Below are 12,044 nucleotides of genomic sequence, written 5' to 3'. Positions count from 1 at the left end.
GAAAGGAATAACACAAGATTGAGTCCAGATTCCCCTCTGCAGAGCTACAAACCCAAGAAACCTAGGAAAAGACAGAAAAGGCTAGTGGGGAAGAAGATGCTTGTCAGTACAGGTAGGCAAGACACATATCTTCATACGCACACCCCGAGGATATGAAACAATAATTACTGTGAAAGTAAATTAAAAAATGGAAGGCAGTTAAGAGTTCAAACAGAAACAGAACTAGCTACCATATATTAGTAGAGAAATTACTAGATATTTATCAGCTTTAAAACAGGGAGACTCAGCTAACTTCCAGCAGCATGGCTGTGCAGTGCAGTTGGGACAGCAGCACGTTAGAGGCCACAGCCTGCCAGTGACTGATGGAGTGTGACAGGAGCCAAATGAGTATCCTGAAGTGTGTTGGTTGCACACATCCTACAGGCAGCCTCATACCCAAACAAGAGTTGGCTTGAGTTGATCTTCCTTTATCCACCATGGCAGCAGCTTCCACGAGCCACACTCACCAACCCACAGCCAAAGCTAGCTACTGGAAAAAGCATTCCACGAGGTGTCCACCTCAGCCTGCCGAGATGGGTAAAAAACACCTGTTACTTTCATACACACGGGGACTACACAGTAAGCAGCCTAAGAGAAAACAGTCCTATTTTACAAAACAAATTAAAGGCCCTGCACAGCCTTTAGGGCTAGTGCCTCAAATTATCTGTGGTAATAGACAGCTTGGGAAAAGCACCTCCCTTTCATAACCCAAAACCACCCACACTAGGCATGGAAAGAACAGGCACTAGGGCTATGTAAGCTACTTGGTATACGAAATCTAAAATTTCCTTGAAAATGATACAAAGAAAGAAAGAAACTCGCAATGCACACATATCGGAGATTGAAATGCACATTCTCAGAGAAATGAGCAAGTTAACAAGGCAGGAAGTGAACTTTGCTCTTATGACAGTAGAGTATCACTCAGCAAAATAACCCTGTTACCTTCCTTAAGCACAGGCCTGAGCAGAGCAGGCTTCCTTCAGGGATTACTGTACATTCAATAACATTTGCAGTCTGAAAAGTTTGACTGCACGGGCAAGGAAGAACAGGTCAGGTGTTTACTGCTTTTTCTTTTGTTGCCTAGAGTCACGCATGATTCACAGAGGGTAAGTCAGATTCATCAGATGAGCCCATGGGAAGATCCTCTTCCTAAAGGTTGCAGAAAGCTAAACATAACCAAGGTAGAAAAAAAGAACAGATTGCACAAACCTAAAACAACCTTGTACCAGAACTACACTACTGCCCAAATCCAAGTGTCCTTCACATTCCCACTAGAAACACTTCACTGTATTTAAAGTGATTTATATCTAAAAGTCATGGCAAAACACCAAGACGGGCTGAGCACTGGTATCAGCTGCCTAGTTAAAGAATGTACTTCTCACCACCCAAAATCCCCTCCTACTTACGTGATCTTCTTCTGTAATTGGAATAAATCAACTCCTAAGAAAAAGCAGCTCTGCCTGGCAGAAGCAGTTGTGAGAACACAGGCACAAAGCACTTGCTGTAGTATTCAAGAGCCCGGTTTGCGGGAGAAGGACCTTGCTGGGCAGCCACGGTTTTTAAGACGATACAAACAAGTAAAGCAGACACCGTTAAATTCGGCTAATTTAACTGAATTCTCTATCACCCGTTTATTTTGGCAGTGGAGCACTGAAAACATCCGAGCCTATCTCCACGTACTCTTATCACCTCTGGAGACGGCAGCTTGTGGGAGCACCGATAAGAGCTATACCCCGGGCCGGCCCCGCTCCCCGCTGCACCCCGGGCTATCACCAAGCTCCTGGGGAGGCGGAGGGAACCCCGGGCTGGCTCCCGTGCGTTCCGGGGAACCCCGCGCCCAGGGCATCCCCGGGTGCGCCGGGCGGGCTGCGCTGATACCGCTCGGCCCGGCCCGGCGGGCTGACACCGGCGGGCTGACACCGGCGGGCTGACACCGGCGGGCTGACACCGGCGGGCTCGCACCGGCGGGCTCGCACCGGCGGGCTCGCACCGGCGGGCTGACACCGGCGGGCTGACACCGGCGGGCTCGCACCGGCGGGCTCGCACCGGCGGGCTGACACCGGCGGGCTGACACCGGCGGGCTGACACCGGCGGGCTCGCACCGGCGGCAGCGCTGCCGGCGCACCGGGCTCCCGCATCCCGGCCGTAGCAACGGCGGAGCCGCCGCCCTCCCTGCGCTCCCGGGGGGCTCCTCCCCCGGGCGCGGCGCCCCGAGCAGCCCGGCAGCCGCCGCCGGAGCCCCCGCCTTTGTCTCTGCCGCGGCCGGCGGCAGCGGGGCGGAGAGCCGGGCTCCCCCGAGCCCCCGGAGCGTGGGCACCGCCGCCCCCCGCCCCGGCCGTGCCCGCTCACCGTCGGAGCTGACGGTGTCGTAGGAATCGCCGGGGGCGGGCGCCGCGGCCGGCTCCCGGTAGTCCACCCAGCTGAGCCCTTCTACGCTGTCGTACTCGGCGCGGGGCTTGTCCTCCACCGGCACCACGGTGAAGTGCGGCATGGCTGGCGGGGCGGAGAGGGCTCCCCGCGGCACCGCGGCGAGGCAGGCGGGACGCGGCGCGGAGCCGGCGGCGCATTCCTGCCCCGTGCGGTCACTTCCTCTCAGGAAACCGCGCTCCTCAACTCCACCCATTCCAGTGCGAGCGCCGGGGCGGTGCGGATCCCGCCGCCCCCGGGGCCGCCGGGCCAGCACCGGGCGCGGGGGCGGGGGTCGCTCCGCCGGGCGGCCGCGCTCCGCAGCGGGGGCGCGGAGGAGGGGCCGGAGGCGGCGAGGCCGGCGAGGAGAAGGGGGAGCCTTCCTCCCGCATTCATCGTGACAGGAGCCGGGCCCGGGGGCGGCGGGAGCGGGCGGGGCGAGGCGGGCGCCCTCCGCCCGCCGCCCTCCCCTGCGGGCGCTGCCGGGCCGCCTCGGGGAGGAAATTTCCCCTCCGCCGTGCCCCGGGCTCCCTCCGTCCCTCCCCCGCTGCCGCCGCCATTTGCTAGGCAGGAGCGATGCGCGGAGAGCGGCGGCGGGGATGGGGAGAGAGCCCCGGGGATGGGGCCCCGTGGTCCCGGAACGCCCGGAGGGACGGGGCGGTGCGGGCAAGCATCAGCAAGTGAGCAACGGGCAGGGGAGTCGAGACCCCCGCCGGGCCCGTGCTAGTTAGGGAGATCACGGCTGCCAGCAGCCGGCTCCAGCCCGGCGTGGGGCTGGTGGAACAGGCGGAAGGCGCAGTGGCATCCCCAAAGCCAGGGTGTGCGCAGGGTGCCGGTACCGGGCCGTGTGCAGGGTGTCGGTACCCGGGCCACGCTCAGGGTGCCGGTACCGGGCCATGCGCAGGGTGTCGGTACCGGGCCGTGTGCAGGGTGTCGGTACCGGGCCGTGTGCAGGGTGCCGGTACCGGGCCATGCGCAGGGTGTCGGTACCGGGGCCACGCTCAGGGTGCCGGTACCAGGCCGTGTGCAGGGTGTCGGTACCGGGGCCACGCTCAGGGTGCCGGTACCAGGCCGTGTGCAGGGTGTCGGTACCGGGGCCACGCTCAGGGTGCCGGTACCGGGCCGTGTGCAGGGTGTCGGTACCGGGGCCACGCTCAGGGTGCCGGTACCGGGCCATGCGCAGGGTGTCGGTACCGGGCCGTGTGCAGGGTGTCGGTACCGGGCCACGTTCAGGGTGCCAGTACCGGGCCGTGTGCAGGATGCCGGTACCGGGCCGTGTGCAGCTGTCCCCGTTTGCCGTGGCTGCGGTGGCAGCGCCGAGCTCTCCTTTGTGCTCGCTCTCGGCTGCGGTAGCACGAAACCCTCGGCAGCGCCGTGTCCAGCGGAGCGAGCCCGGGGAGAGCGGGAACATGGCAGCGCTGAGGCGTGCGGGAGCGCGGGCAAGGCGCTGCCTGCCCGGATCTGCATGCGGGCCCGGCCCGAGGGTGGTTGCGGCTCCGTGCAAAGCCGCCGGTTGCTAAGGCAGCAGACGGATGGACCGTGGCCCTGCCGCTCAGACAGCGGCTGTGGAGCCGGGGGACACCATTGTTCGGTCCCGCTCCGGAGGCAGAGCGGTGACATCCTCTCTGTAAAGCTCGGGGCACGTCGGCCGCCCAACCTCTCCCCCCCGAGTGAGCAAAATTAGATTTTGCCTTCACATTTGTAGAAGCTGGCGCCAGCAGTGGGTATCTTGGCCTTCACTTTGGATATGGTAGCCTTCACATGGAGTTTAAACGTGAATTAGTAGTTGATAATGCCATTTATTGTCTGCTTTTGAAAGCTGGCCTTGACAGTAGAAGGATATCTTTTTAATGTGTTGTGTAATCATCAGAGAAAATCTCTAGAAAACAGTGTGTGTGTTTTACTATGGACTGTCAATTCAAACTAGTTCTGTAGATTTCTGTACAGTAAAGTATTCCCTAATCAAGAAATGGGCGTGCAGTGACAAGACATGGCAGCAGGGATGTAAGATCTGTCTTCAGATCACACAGGAGTCTACAAAGCTTCAAGCAGAGGAAGATGCTAAGGCTGGACCTTCCCCGTGCTCCAAACCACCTCACCTCCAGCTTTCTGAGTATGTCCTGCCTTTTTGACAAAGCACCCCCAGGTCACTGAGGGGAAGAAAAATTTCTAATGAGCAGGAGAGGGACAAACGTGAGGGAGAACGCTTTGCTCACGAGAACTGACTAATAAATCTACTTTTAATTAGTTGGGGTTTGAAATAAACATGAAGGATCCATGCTGTGGAGCGACTGCTGCCAAGGGGGTGCAGGTCTCTCAATTCACTGAACACAAGGTTGCTGGTGGACCACCTCTGGGGCAAGTCAGAGCAATTACACCTCTTGGTATAGATCAAACAGGTGAAAAGACTTCTAAGACTCCTATGCTTTCATATAACCTACATTTTACTTTTGACGCTTTACTCTGTTGGGGGAAACAAGGATCTTCATGTGGCCATGTGTATCGTAAACAGCCTTATCAGTTTTGGAGATTGAAATACCCAACAGAATTTCCTCTTTTGAAAACTCCTAGTTTCTTGAAGACCTAGGGTGAGATTTTTTTTTTTTTTTCCCAGTAAAGTGAATGTTTGTAAATATGGTCCCCTGAAATCTATCAAGTCTTGCAATTTCTCTGGGCAAGGAATAATTTTTCCCATCAGGACAGTAGAACAATGGGTCAAAAAGTAGCATTTTGTGGTTTACCCTCTGAATTACATGTCCTTAGTTTTCATGAAAGGTTTGACTTATCAAGCTAAACCCCACCAAGAACACAAGGAAATTAACTTAAAATTTTATATAGAAAAGGGGCAAGATGTTAATTCATCATTAAGCATGTTTGTTCATGTTCTTTCCTCTTTTCCACTTTATAAAGCTTTGGAATGAAAGTGTCTGGTCTAAATAAGCTGGCCTAGAAAAAAGAGACAGGGACTGTAAGAAATAAGTCTCCTAAGTTAATGTTTTTGAAGTCATGCTTATCCAGGAAGAAGTATTAAACTGGGTGCTTCCCTCTCATGGCACTCTTGAAAGCAGATGTGGCAAGGAGACACCATTCTTCAGGCACCAAAACTACATCTATGCCAGCACAAAACATATCAGTATCATGAAATCAGTGGTACTGAAATTTTAACCCATGAGAAGAAAAAGTTAAAAAATAAAAAGTGAGGCTCATGCACATGTACCAGCAACACCCTTCTCTGGGATGGAAACTACCCAAAGGTCTTAGGAGAGAATTGAGCCCTAGGAAACCATTCAAGTCTATTGAAGCAAAAATATTTATTTTGTCTAAGGACAAGGGCTCTTTACTGACTTGCAGAAAGACCATATTTAGAGCTGAGAAGTCACCTACCCATATCAACTTTGTTTAGCATCTGGTTTGTAAGAACACAATTTCAAACTGGATTATTAACCTTTTTTTTTTCCCTGATGATAATGAATATCTGTTACTCTGAATGGTATGAGTGGCCATCATAAGCCCAAAAGTTGTCTGATATGAATATAATGCTGGAATGAAACTGGATGATCCACAGTACTACAGTATTTACCTGAAACTGCATTGCTATTTTCTCATTAAATACAAGAGATGAAAATTGCCTGATTTTTACAAAGCTAAATAGAATTTGGGATTATGGTTTCATATGGGTACAGACTGGTCAGTGAAAACAGAAAGCAGAGACAATAATGTTAATTTCTTCTTTATTTTTTTTTCCATCTTTCTACACACCCCATTCCAATATCAACAGAGAAAAACTACACTTCTAAGAGAAAAGCCTGATGGTTTCACAGCAAAAAACAACGAATTCAGCTCTGCAGAATCTTATTTGATTATTAGAAGAGAGAAGGTCTGTATTTTCTCTACTAGTGTATATTTCCTAGTACTAGCATCCACTAGCATCAGTGGAATCAGTGGCCTAAAAATTGGCAAATCCATCATCTCCCCTCTGATACACAACCAGGAACTGCTTTTAAGTTGGTACTAACCACAAATCATGTAATCAAAGATGCAGTTCAGTTCTTCATTAGTAAGCCATTGGATATTTGTGAACTGCCTTAAGCAGGTAAAGCTTCCAGCTGAAATGTCAGAACCCTTCCACAGCAGACAACTGTGTTGTCCAACTCAAAGGCTGTGTGAGAAACTCTGAGTCTTCCTGAGAGGTAGTTTAGTAAACTGCTCTGGAAACAGATATAAATCCTCAGGACAGGCAAGTGAGGTCAAGTTTGTCTTGAGCACTTTCTACTGCAGGTGACCACCTGTGAAGCATTAAAAACAGAGCTTGCCTTTTACAGCCCAGCGTGAGACAGTGGCTGCACACACCCTCAGCTGTCAGACTGGCTTGGCTCAGTGTGCATGGGGGTTGCAGCCCCTCCCTGGCAGGCAGTGCTCAGGGGTTCCCCTGTGCTGCTCATACAGCCATCCTAGGAGAAAGTGGGCGCAGAATTACCGTCAGGGTTGGCACTTACAAGGTTCAGCTCTCATGAGAGGTGTGGTGCACACGCTGGAAGGCTCTGGTACACCAGCTCTGCAGTGCTGTTAACTTCCAGACTTGCAACATGTGGTGTTAACCTCAATCAAATAACAAAAAGCATCATCATTTCAATTCCTTCTCAAAGCAAGTGATCTCCCATCTTTTTAAAGGATAGGCACAGCATCTGAAGCTATGTTTGAGGACAGCTTTTTATCTTCCTTTCTTCCTGAATTTCATGGAGAGATATCTAATCTTAAATAGTTTTGTTTTAAATAGTTTTTTTCTTAACTGAGAGAATCAAGGCCAAGTGAAAATTATCATCTGTAGAAATAAGTCATAACATTGCAATTCAGCTCTTTTTGTTAAATTCATCTCTAAAATTATGTTGCCCCTAACACAATAGGGAATCTATAACTGTTATTGTTTTGAAAGATTTTTCCCACTAGAGTGGAACCTGGGTGACAAGTAGCCAAGAGCTGACCATCAGAAATAAAATAACAAAACAAAATTCACCACTGCCAAGGTACAGTTTCCCAGGACATCAAGCTTGGCAGGAATTCTGCCAGTTCATGGCCAGCATTTCACCATAGTGAACTTTGGTTTTCAGCACATTCCTGATTCCTCACATGCGAGGATCACACCAGCTTTGTGGACAAAGCAGGCTGGAACTGGCAACCTGGCTGTAAAGGTTTCTCACTCGTAAAAACCAGGATCCATTTCCCATGACAAGGACAGGCAGTGCCTGGAAGAGATCCGTGGAGAGGACCACGACACGAGCATCCATGTAATAAATGCTTGTAGGAGCTGCAATGTGCTGTCCTCCGCAGGCCATTTCCAGGAGAAAGGCCACATCACAGCAAGACAGGAGCTCTTCTGCTAAACACAACTGAAAATTTTGCTGTTTTGCTAGAAAACATATCACAGCTTAAACATTAAAAGACCACAAGAGGACACTATGGTGCCACTTGCCTTCAAAGTTTATTTACTTTAAGGAACTTCTGCCTCATTTATAAAATTATTTATAATTGTATTTGATACACGGAATAGCCATTTCTACAAAAAAAACCTTTTTCTCAGCTTTAGACACTGAAAAGTTGCTTAGTCTTCGAGATACAATTTCTTCCCTACTCACCCAGGTTCTGCACATTCAAATAGGAACAACTTATTTGTATCGAGGTTTTCTACAACAAACTTGTTAAACATGGCAGTAATTTTTAGTGTAGAATTAAGATGCTGGAAAAAATACTACTCTGTGGATCAATTTTCAGATCAGTTACATTTTTAGCATGGGTAGATTTGTCATGGTCTATTTAATTTTTAATAAAGTGCTCAGAGAGGAAACTGAGCACAGGCCTAGACAAGATTCTTGAGATGCTGTATTTCTCTATAGGAGGAAATTCATGAAGATTAATCCAAATTCAAAGTTGTATTAAACTTTTTACAAATATTTGTATTCCAGTCTAAAGGAACCATCTTTTGAATAGTGTGATGAAACTTGTATTAGCTTCAGTTTTAATCTCACTTAGTTTGATCTTTATTTCTCAGCAATAACCCTCAGGGGAACTTGAATTCTTGTTTCCTGGGCTTTATGTTTTCCTTTAATTGCAGGATCAACAACAGAAATGTTTTATAAAAACAGACCAGGTGCTGAGAAAGGGCTTCAGAGGAAAATACCCATTATACAGAGGAAATCTTAATGGAGTTTATAAAACAATCTGGGAAGAAGCAACAGCAAAAGAGCAAAAATAAGTGCCCTCTCCTTTGAGCTCTGATTGTTAGGACCAGAGCCTTAATTAGAAGCAGCAGCATTTTTCCATTGTAAAATAAATGCTGAACTTTGTTTACTTAGATTGTTTCTTTTTTTTTTCCCTCCACTATTTGTTGTCTCGTGACAGAAGCAACTGAACCAAGTCAAATACCTCTCTGAAGTCACAGTTTTTGGAAGGAGGGGTTTGTTGTTGCTTTTGCTTTGGGGGGGAAAAAAAAAAAAAAGTCATAATGAATTTATAAATAAACATGAATGTTAGTGAGAAACTTTTTTCATTTCTGTGGTGGCAGAAGATTTTTAAAAAGATAATTATAATAGCAGCAAATAACCATCTCCTGTCAAGTTATTCTCTGTAGATGAAAGGCTTTTAGGTAAGAAAGTGAGACAAAAAATCAAGACCAGAATTAAATATATATATATATATATATATATAAAATTCTTGAATCACTGAATCAAGCCTTCCAGAACAGTCCAAGTAAGGTTATCCAGGATCACAGTCTGTCCTGAAAATGGTTCTGCAGATCAACTAAAATACTGCTCTGGGTCTGCAAATTAAATCCAACAAATCTTAAGAGCAAATGAAAGCCACTATTAGTGGGAAGAATCTTCTGGTTATTTAATTCTTTTGTCATTTAAACACGTTGCATTTTCAGAACTTGAAGCAATTTGATCATTTCCATATGTATAAATCCAGAGAAGAGCAAACAGAACTGCTGCTTTCAATAGCAAATGGAAGGAATCCAAGTTGCTGCAGTCTCACTGCTTTTTCACTCCTCCTCTCCCCTAACAATGATCGTGGTTAACCCAGTCACTGACACGATCAGCAGGAAACTCATCCCTTGAAGGAGGAGAAGCAGCTTATGCCGCCACCAGTGCTGTCCCAAGGAACGGGGATGGATCTCAAGGCGCAGCCAGGGACAGAGCCGGGCAGCAGCCGCAGCCGCCCGTGGCACGGACCGCTGGGCACTGCTCCAGACCGGGACGGGCATGCCACACCTGGCTTTGCATGTGCCCACTGAACCTGAGGTGTAAATCAAAGTTAATAAACTCATTTTCATATAGGGGATTAGACTTAATGCACGATGTTTGCTGACCTTGAAACAGAGAAATACGCTGGCATGTTGCTTGAGCAGCTCAATGACATGCAAGGAGGAATGTAGGTGTTAGGCACGGCTGAACAGTTTGTATCCAGTGTAAAACATGCAGGAGCCCTTCCATGGCCCAGACAAGTCACCTGCTGGGTGGAACTTTGATACAGGGACTGAACTCGGATTTTAGGTGACGGAACTGTCGCTTGTGTCAGAGCAGCAGCAGACTTTGGAGGTTTGCATTCTAGCATCACCATTTGCCCAGATGAGACAACTCAGAACTGAAGTTATTTATTTCTGTGGATGCTAGAGTCCATTAGTCAGGAAAAAGATAGTCCTGGGGGAAGGGCCCTGGCGCCAACCTTTTAGAACCAAATCAATAGTCTGCATCAATATATGCCTGTAGTTCTTGGCTGTTCATATCACATATGTAAAAGCTTTCAATTGTTTAAGATGTCTTCAACTTCAGGTCTTTTGAAAACCAGCATAAGGTGCTTCATAGTACATAGATTTTGAGATTTACAGAAATAGTAATAAATATTTTCAGAATTCATGTTGGCACAACTCATTATGTAGAAGAGGTAAGTCATGACTTGCATTCTTTCATTTGGCAGCCAACAAAGCTTATTACAAAGTTTATATCCCAGTTATATCTGGCACTTCACTGATACCAGCGGCCATAATAGAATCTGTCAGCTGAACTTGAATGCCTTCGAATTACCAATGCAAATGGCTGTTATTAATTGGGGCAGGGCAAAGGCATTCAATTGCAGCATGAATCATCCTCCCATTGGGAGGCAGAAAACAGAGTACAATCATTTTATGCTTGAGTTGTTACAAATGCAGAGTTCTGAATACTACAAGTTGCTATCAGGGCTGGAGACTCAAGCACCAGAGTGAAGGGTCACTAGTTTTTCTGGGAGCAGTCACAGCTGTTTCTTACATGAGCTTACTTTCGAAAATAATTTCTAATAAGATGCCTTTCCACCATGTTTCAAGTTGTGTGGTTTTGATCGTTTAAGAAAAGTTAGCTGCATCTATTAAATAAGCTAGATAACATGGATAATCAGCGCACAAGAGTTCGTCTGTTGATTTTGCCTTCTGATTTTGTTTCACACAAGCAGCTAATTTGAAGCATTCTGAATTAACATTGTAACTGGAAAAGGGACTTTCAGAACATGACACATCTGTGAGAAGTGCTGTGAGGGAGAGGTTATCCTAACCCTGATGCCCGCAGCCCTCCTGGTTCCCCATGTGCTTTGTTCTCCATGTCCTGACAGCTTGAGCAGGGATTTGGTGCAGGAAACACTGTCCTCATGGACTCACTGCAGTGACTGATCCCACGGGCACTCCCTAGGATGGGTTCAGCAGCATCTGAATTTAGATGAGGCTGACTGCCTACATCCAGGATTAAACCTGCTTGAATTTCTCCTGCCTGCCATGAAAGGGGCAACCCCCCCTCTGTTATCAACCCAGAGTCCTCATGATACTCTGGCCTTCTTTCTGCCACATGGTTGCACGGTTCTTTCAGGGTCTCATGGGCCTCTGACCATCTATATTGTTTTGTGAGATTACACCAGTATCCTTACACAATTTTTAAACAATATTTTATTGAAATTTCATGTCTGTGTTTTGCCACAAGGTTATAAATTACTCATTGCACAAGCAGTCAACAAATAAGGGCAATACATTATAGATAAGTCATATAAAAGTATTGGGTGTATCTTTAAGAAAAGGAATATATATTTTTAGTCCATGCTGTGGTATGAGAAAATAAAAAAGTAAAAATTAGCAGACAGTAAAATGACAACATAGTATAAAGAAAACAGCTGGAGGGAATAAAGAAGCATCTTACATTCTGTGTAAGGAAAGCAGTATCAGAGTACTAGTTCCCATAAAAGACACCATGGATGGCAGTTTTCCAATGGCTTATGAACCTATTAGAAATACTGATGGGAATTAAACATTTTCCCTACTGAATTCATCATTTTACCAGTAAACATGTTCTGAAGGCAGTCCAGCAATATCAGGGAGGCCAGACTCCTGAACCAGTAATTCCCTTTTCTATATGCATATCCAGGATTAGTATTTATTGAGAAACTATTCTTTAAAGGTTAGCTTGTGTGCAACCAGATTGTTCCACATGATTTGTAAAGAATTTGGTAACATACAGGGGTATAATTAGAATATATTTATCAAGGAGACCATCTTGTCAAAAGATTTAATGAAGCTTAATTTTGGA

At 47.5% G+C, this 12,044-nt stretch overlaps 1 protein-coding gene across 1 annotated transcript in view; it reads right to left on the bottom strand.

The window, feature by feature from the left end:
* Window positions 1–2,582, bottom strand: part of SLC12A4 (solute carrier family 12 member 4) — a 45,515-nt gene extending 42,933 nt beyond the window's left edge. Inside the window, exon 1 of the mRNA XM_040075084.2 lies at window positions 2,389–2,582. Coding sequence (XP_039931018.2) covers window positions 2,389–2,530 — 142 coding nt within the window. The 5' untranslated portion in view covers window positions 2,531–2,582. The remainder of the gene's footprint in view (window positions 1–2,388) is intronic.
* Window positions 2,583–12,044: the final 9,462 nt, after the last annotated feature.

Source organism: Hirundo rustica, chromosome 11 (assembly GCF_015227805.2).
Source record: "Hirundo rustica isolate bHirRus1 chromosome 11, bHirRus1.pri.v3, whole genome shotgun sequence".
In the NCBI taxonomy this organism is placed as follows: domain Eukaryota; kingdom Metazoa; phylum Chordata; class Aves; order Passeriformes; family Hirundinidae; genus Hirundo; species Hirundo rustica.
Note: the sequence above shows the minus strand (reverse complement) of the source record. Positions and strands in the feature narration are given on the sequence as shown.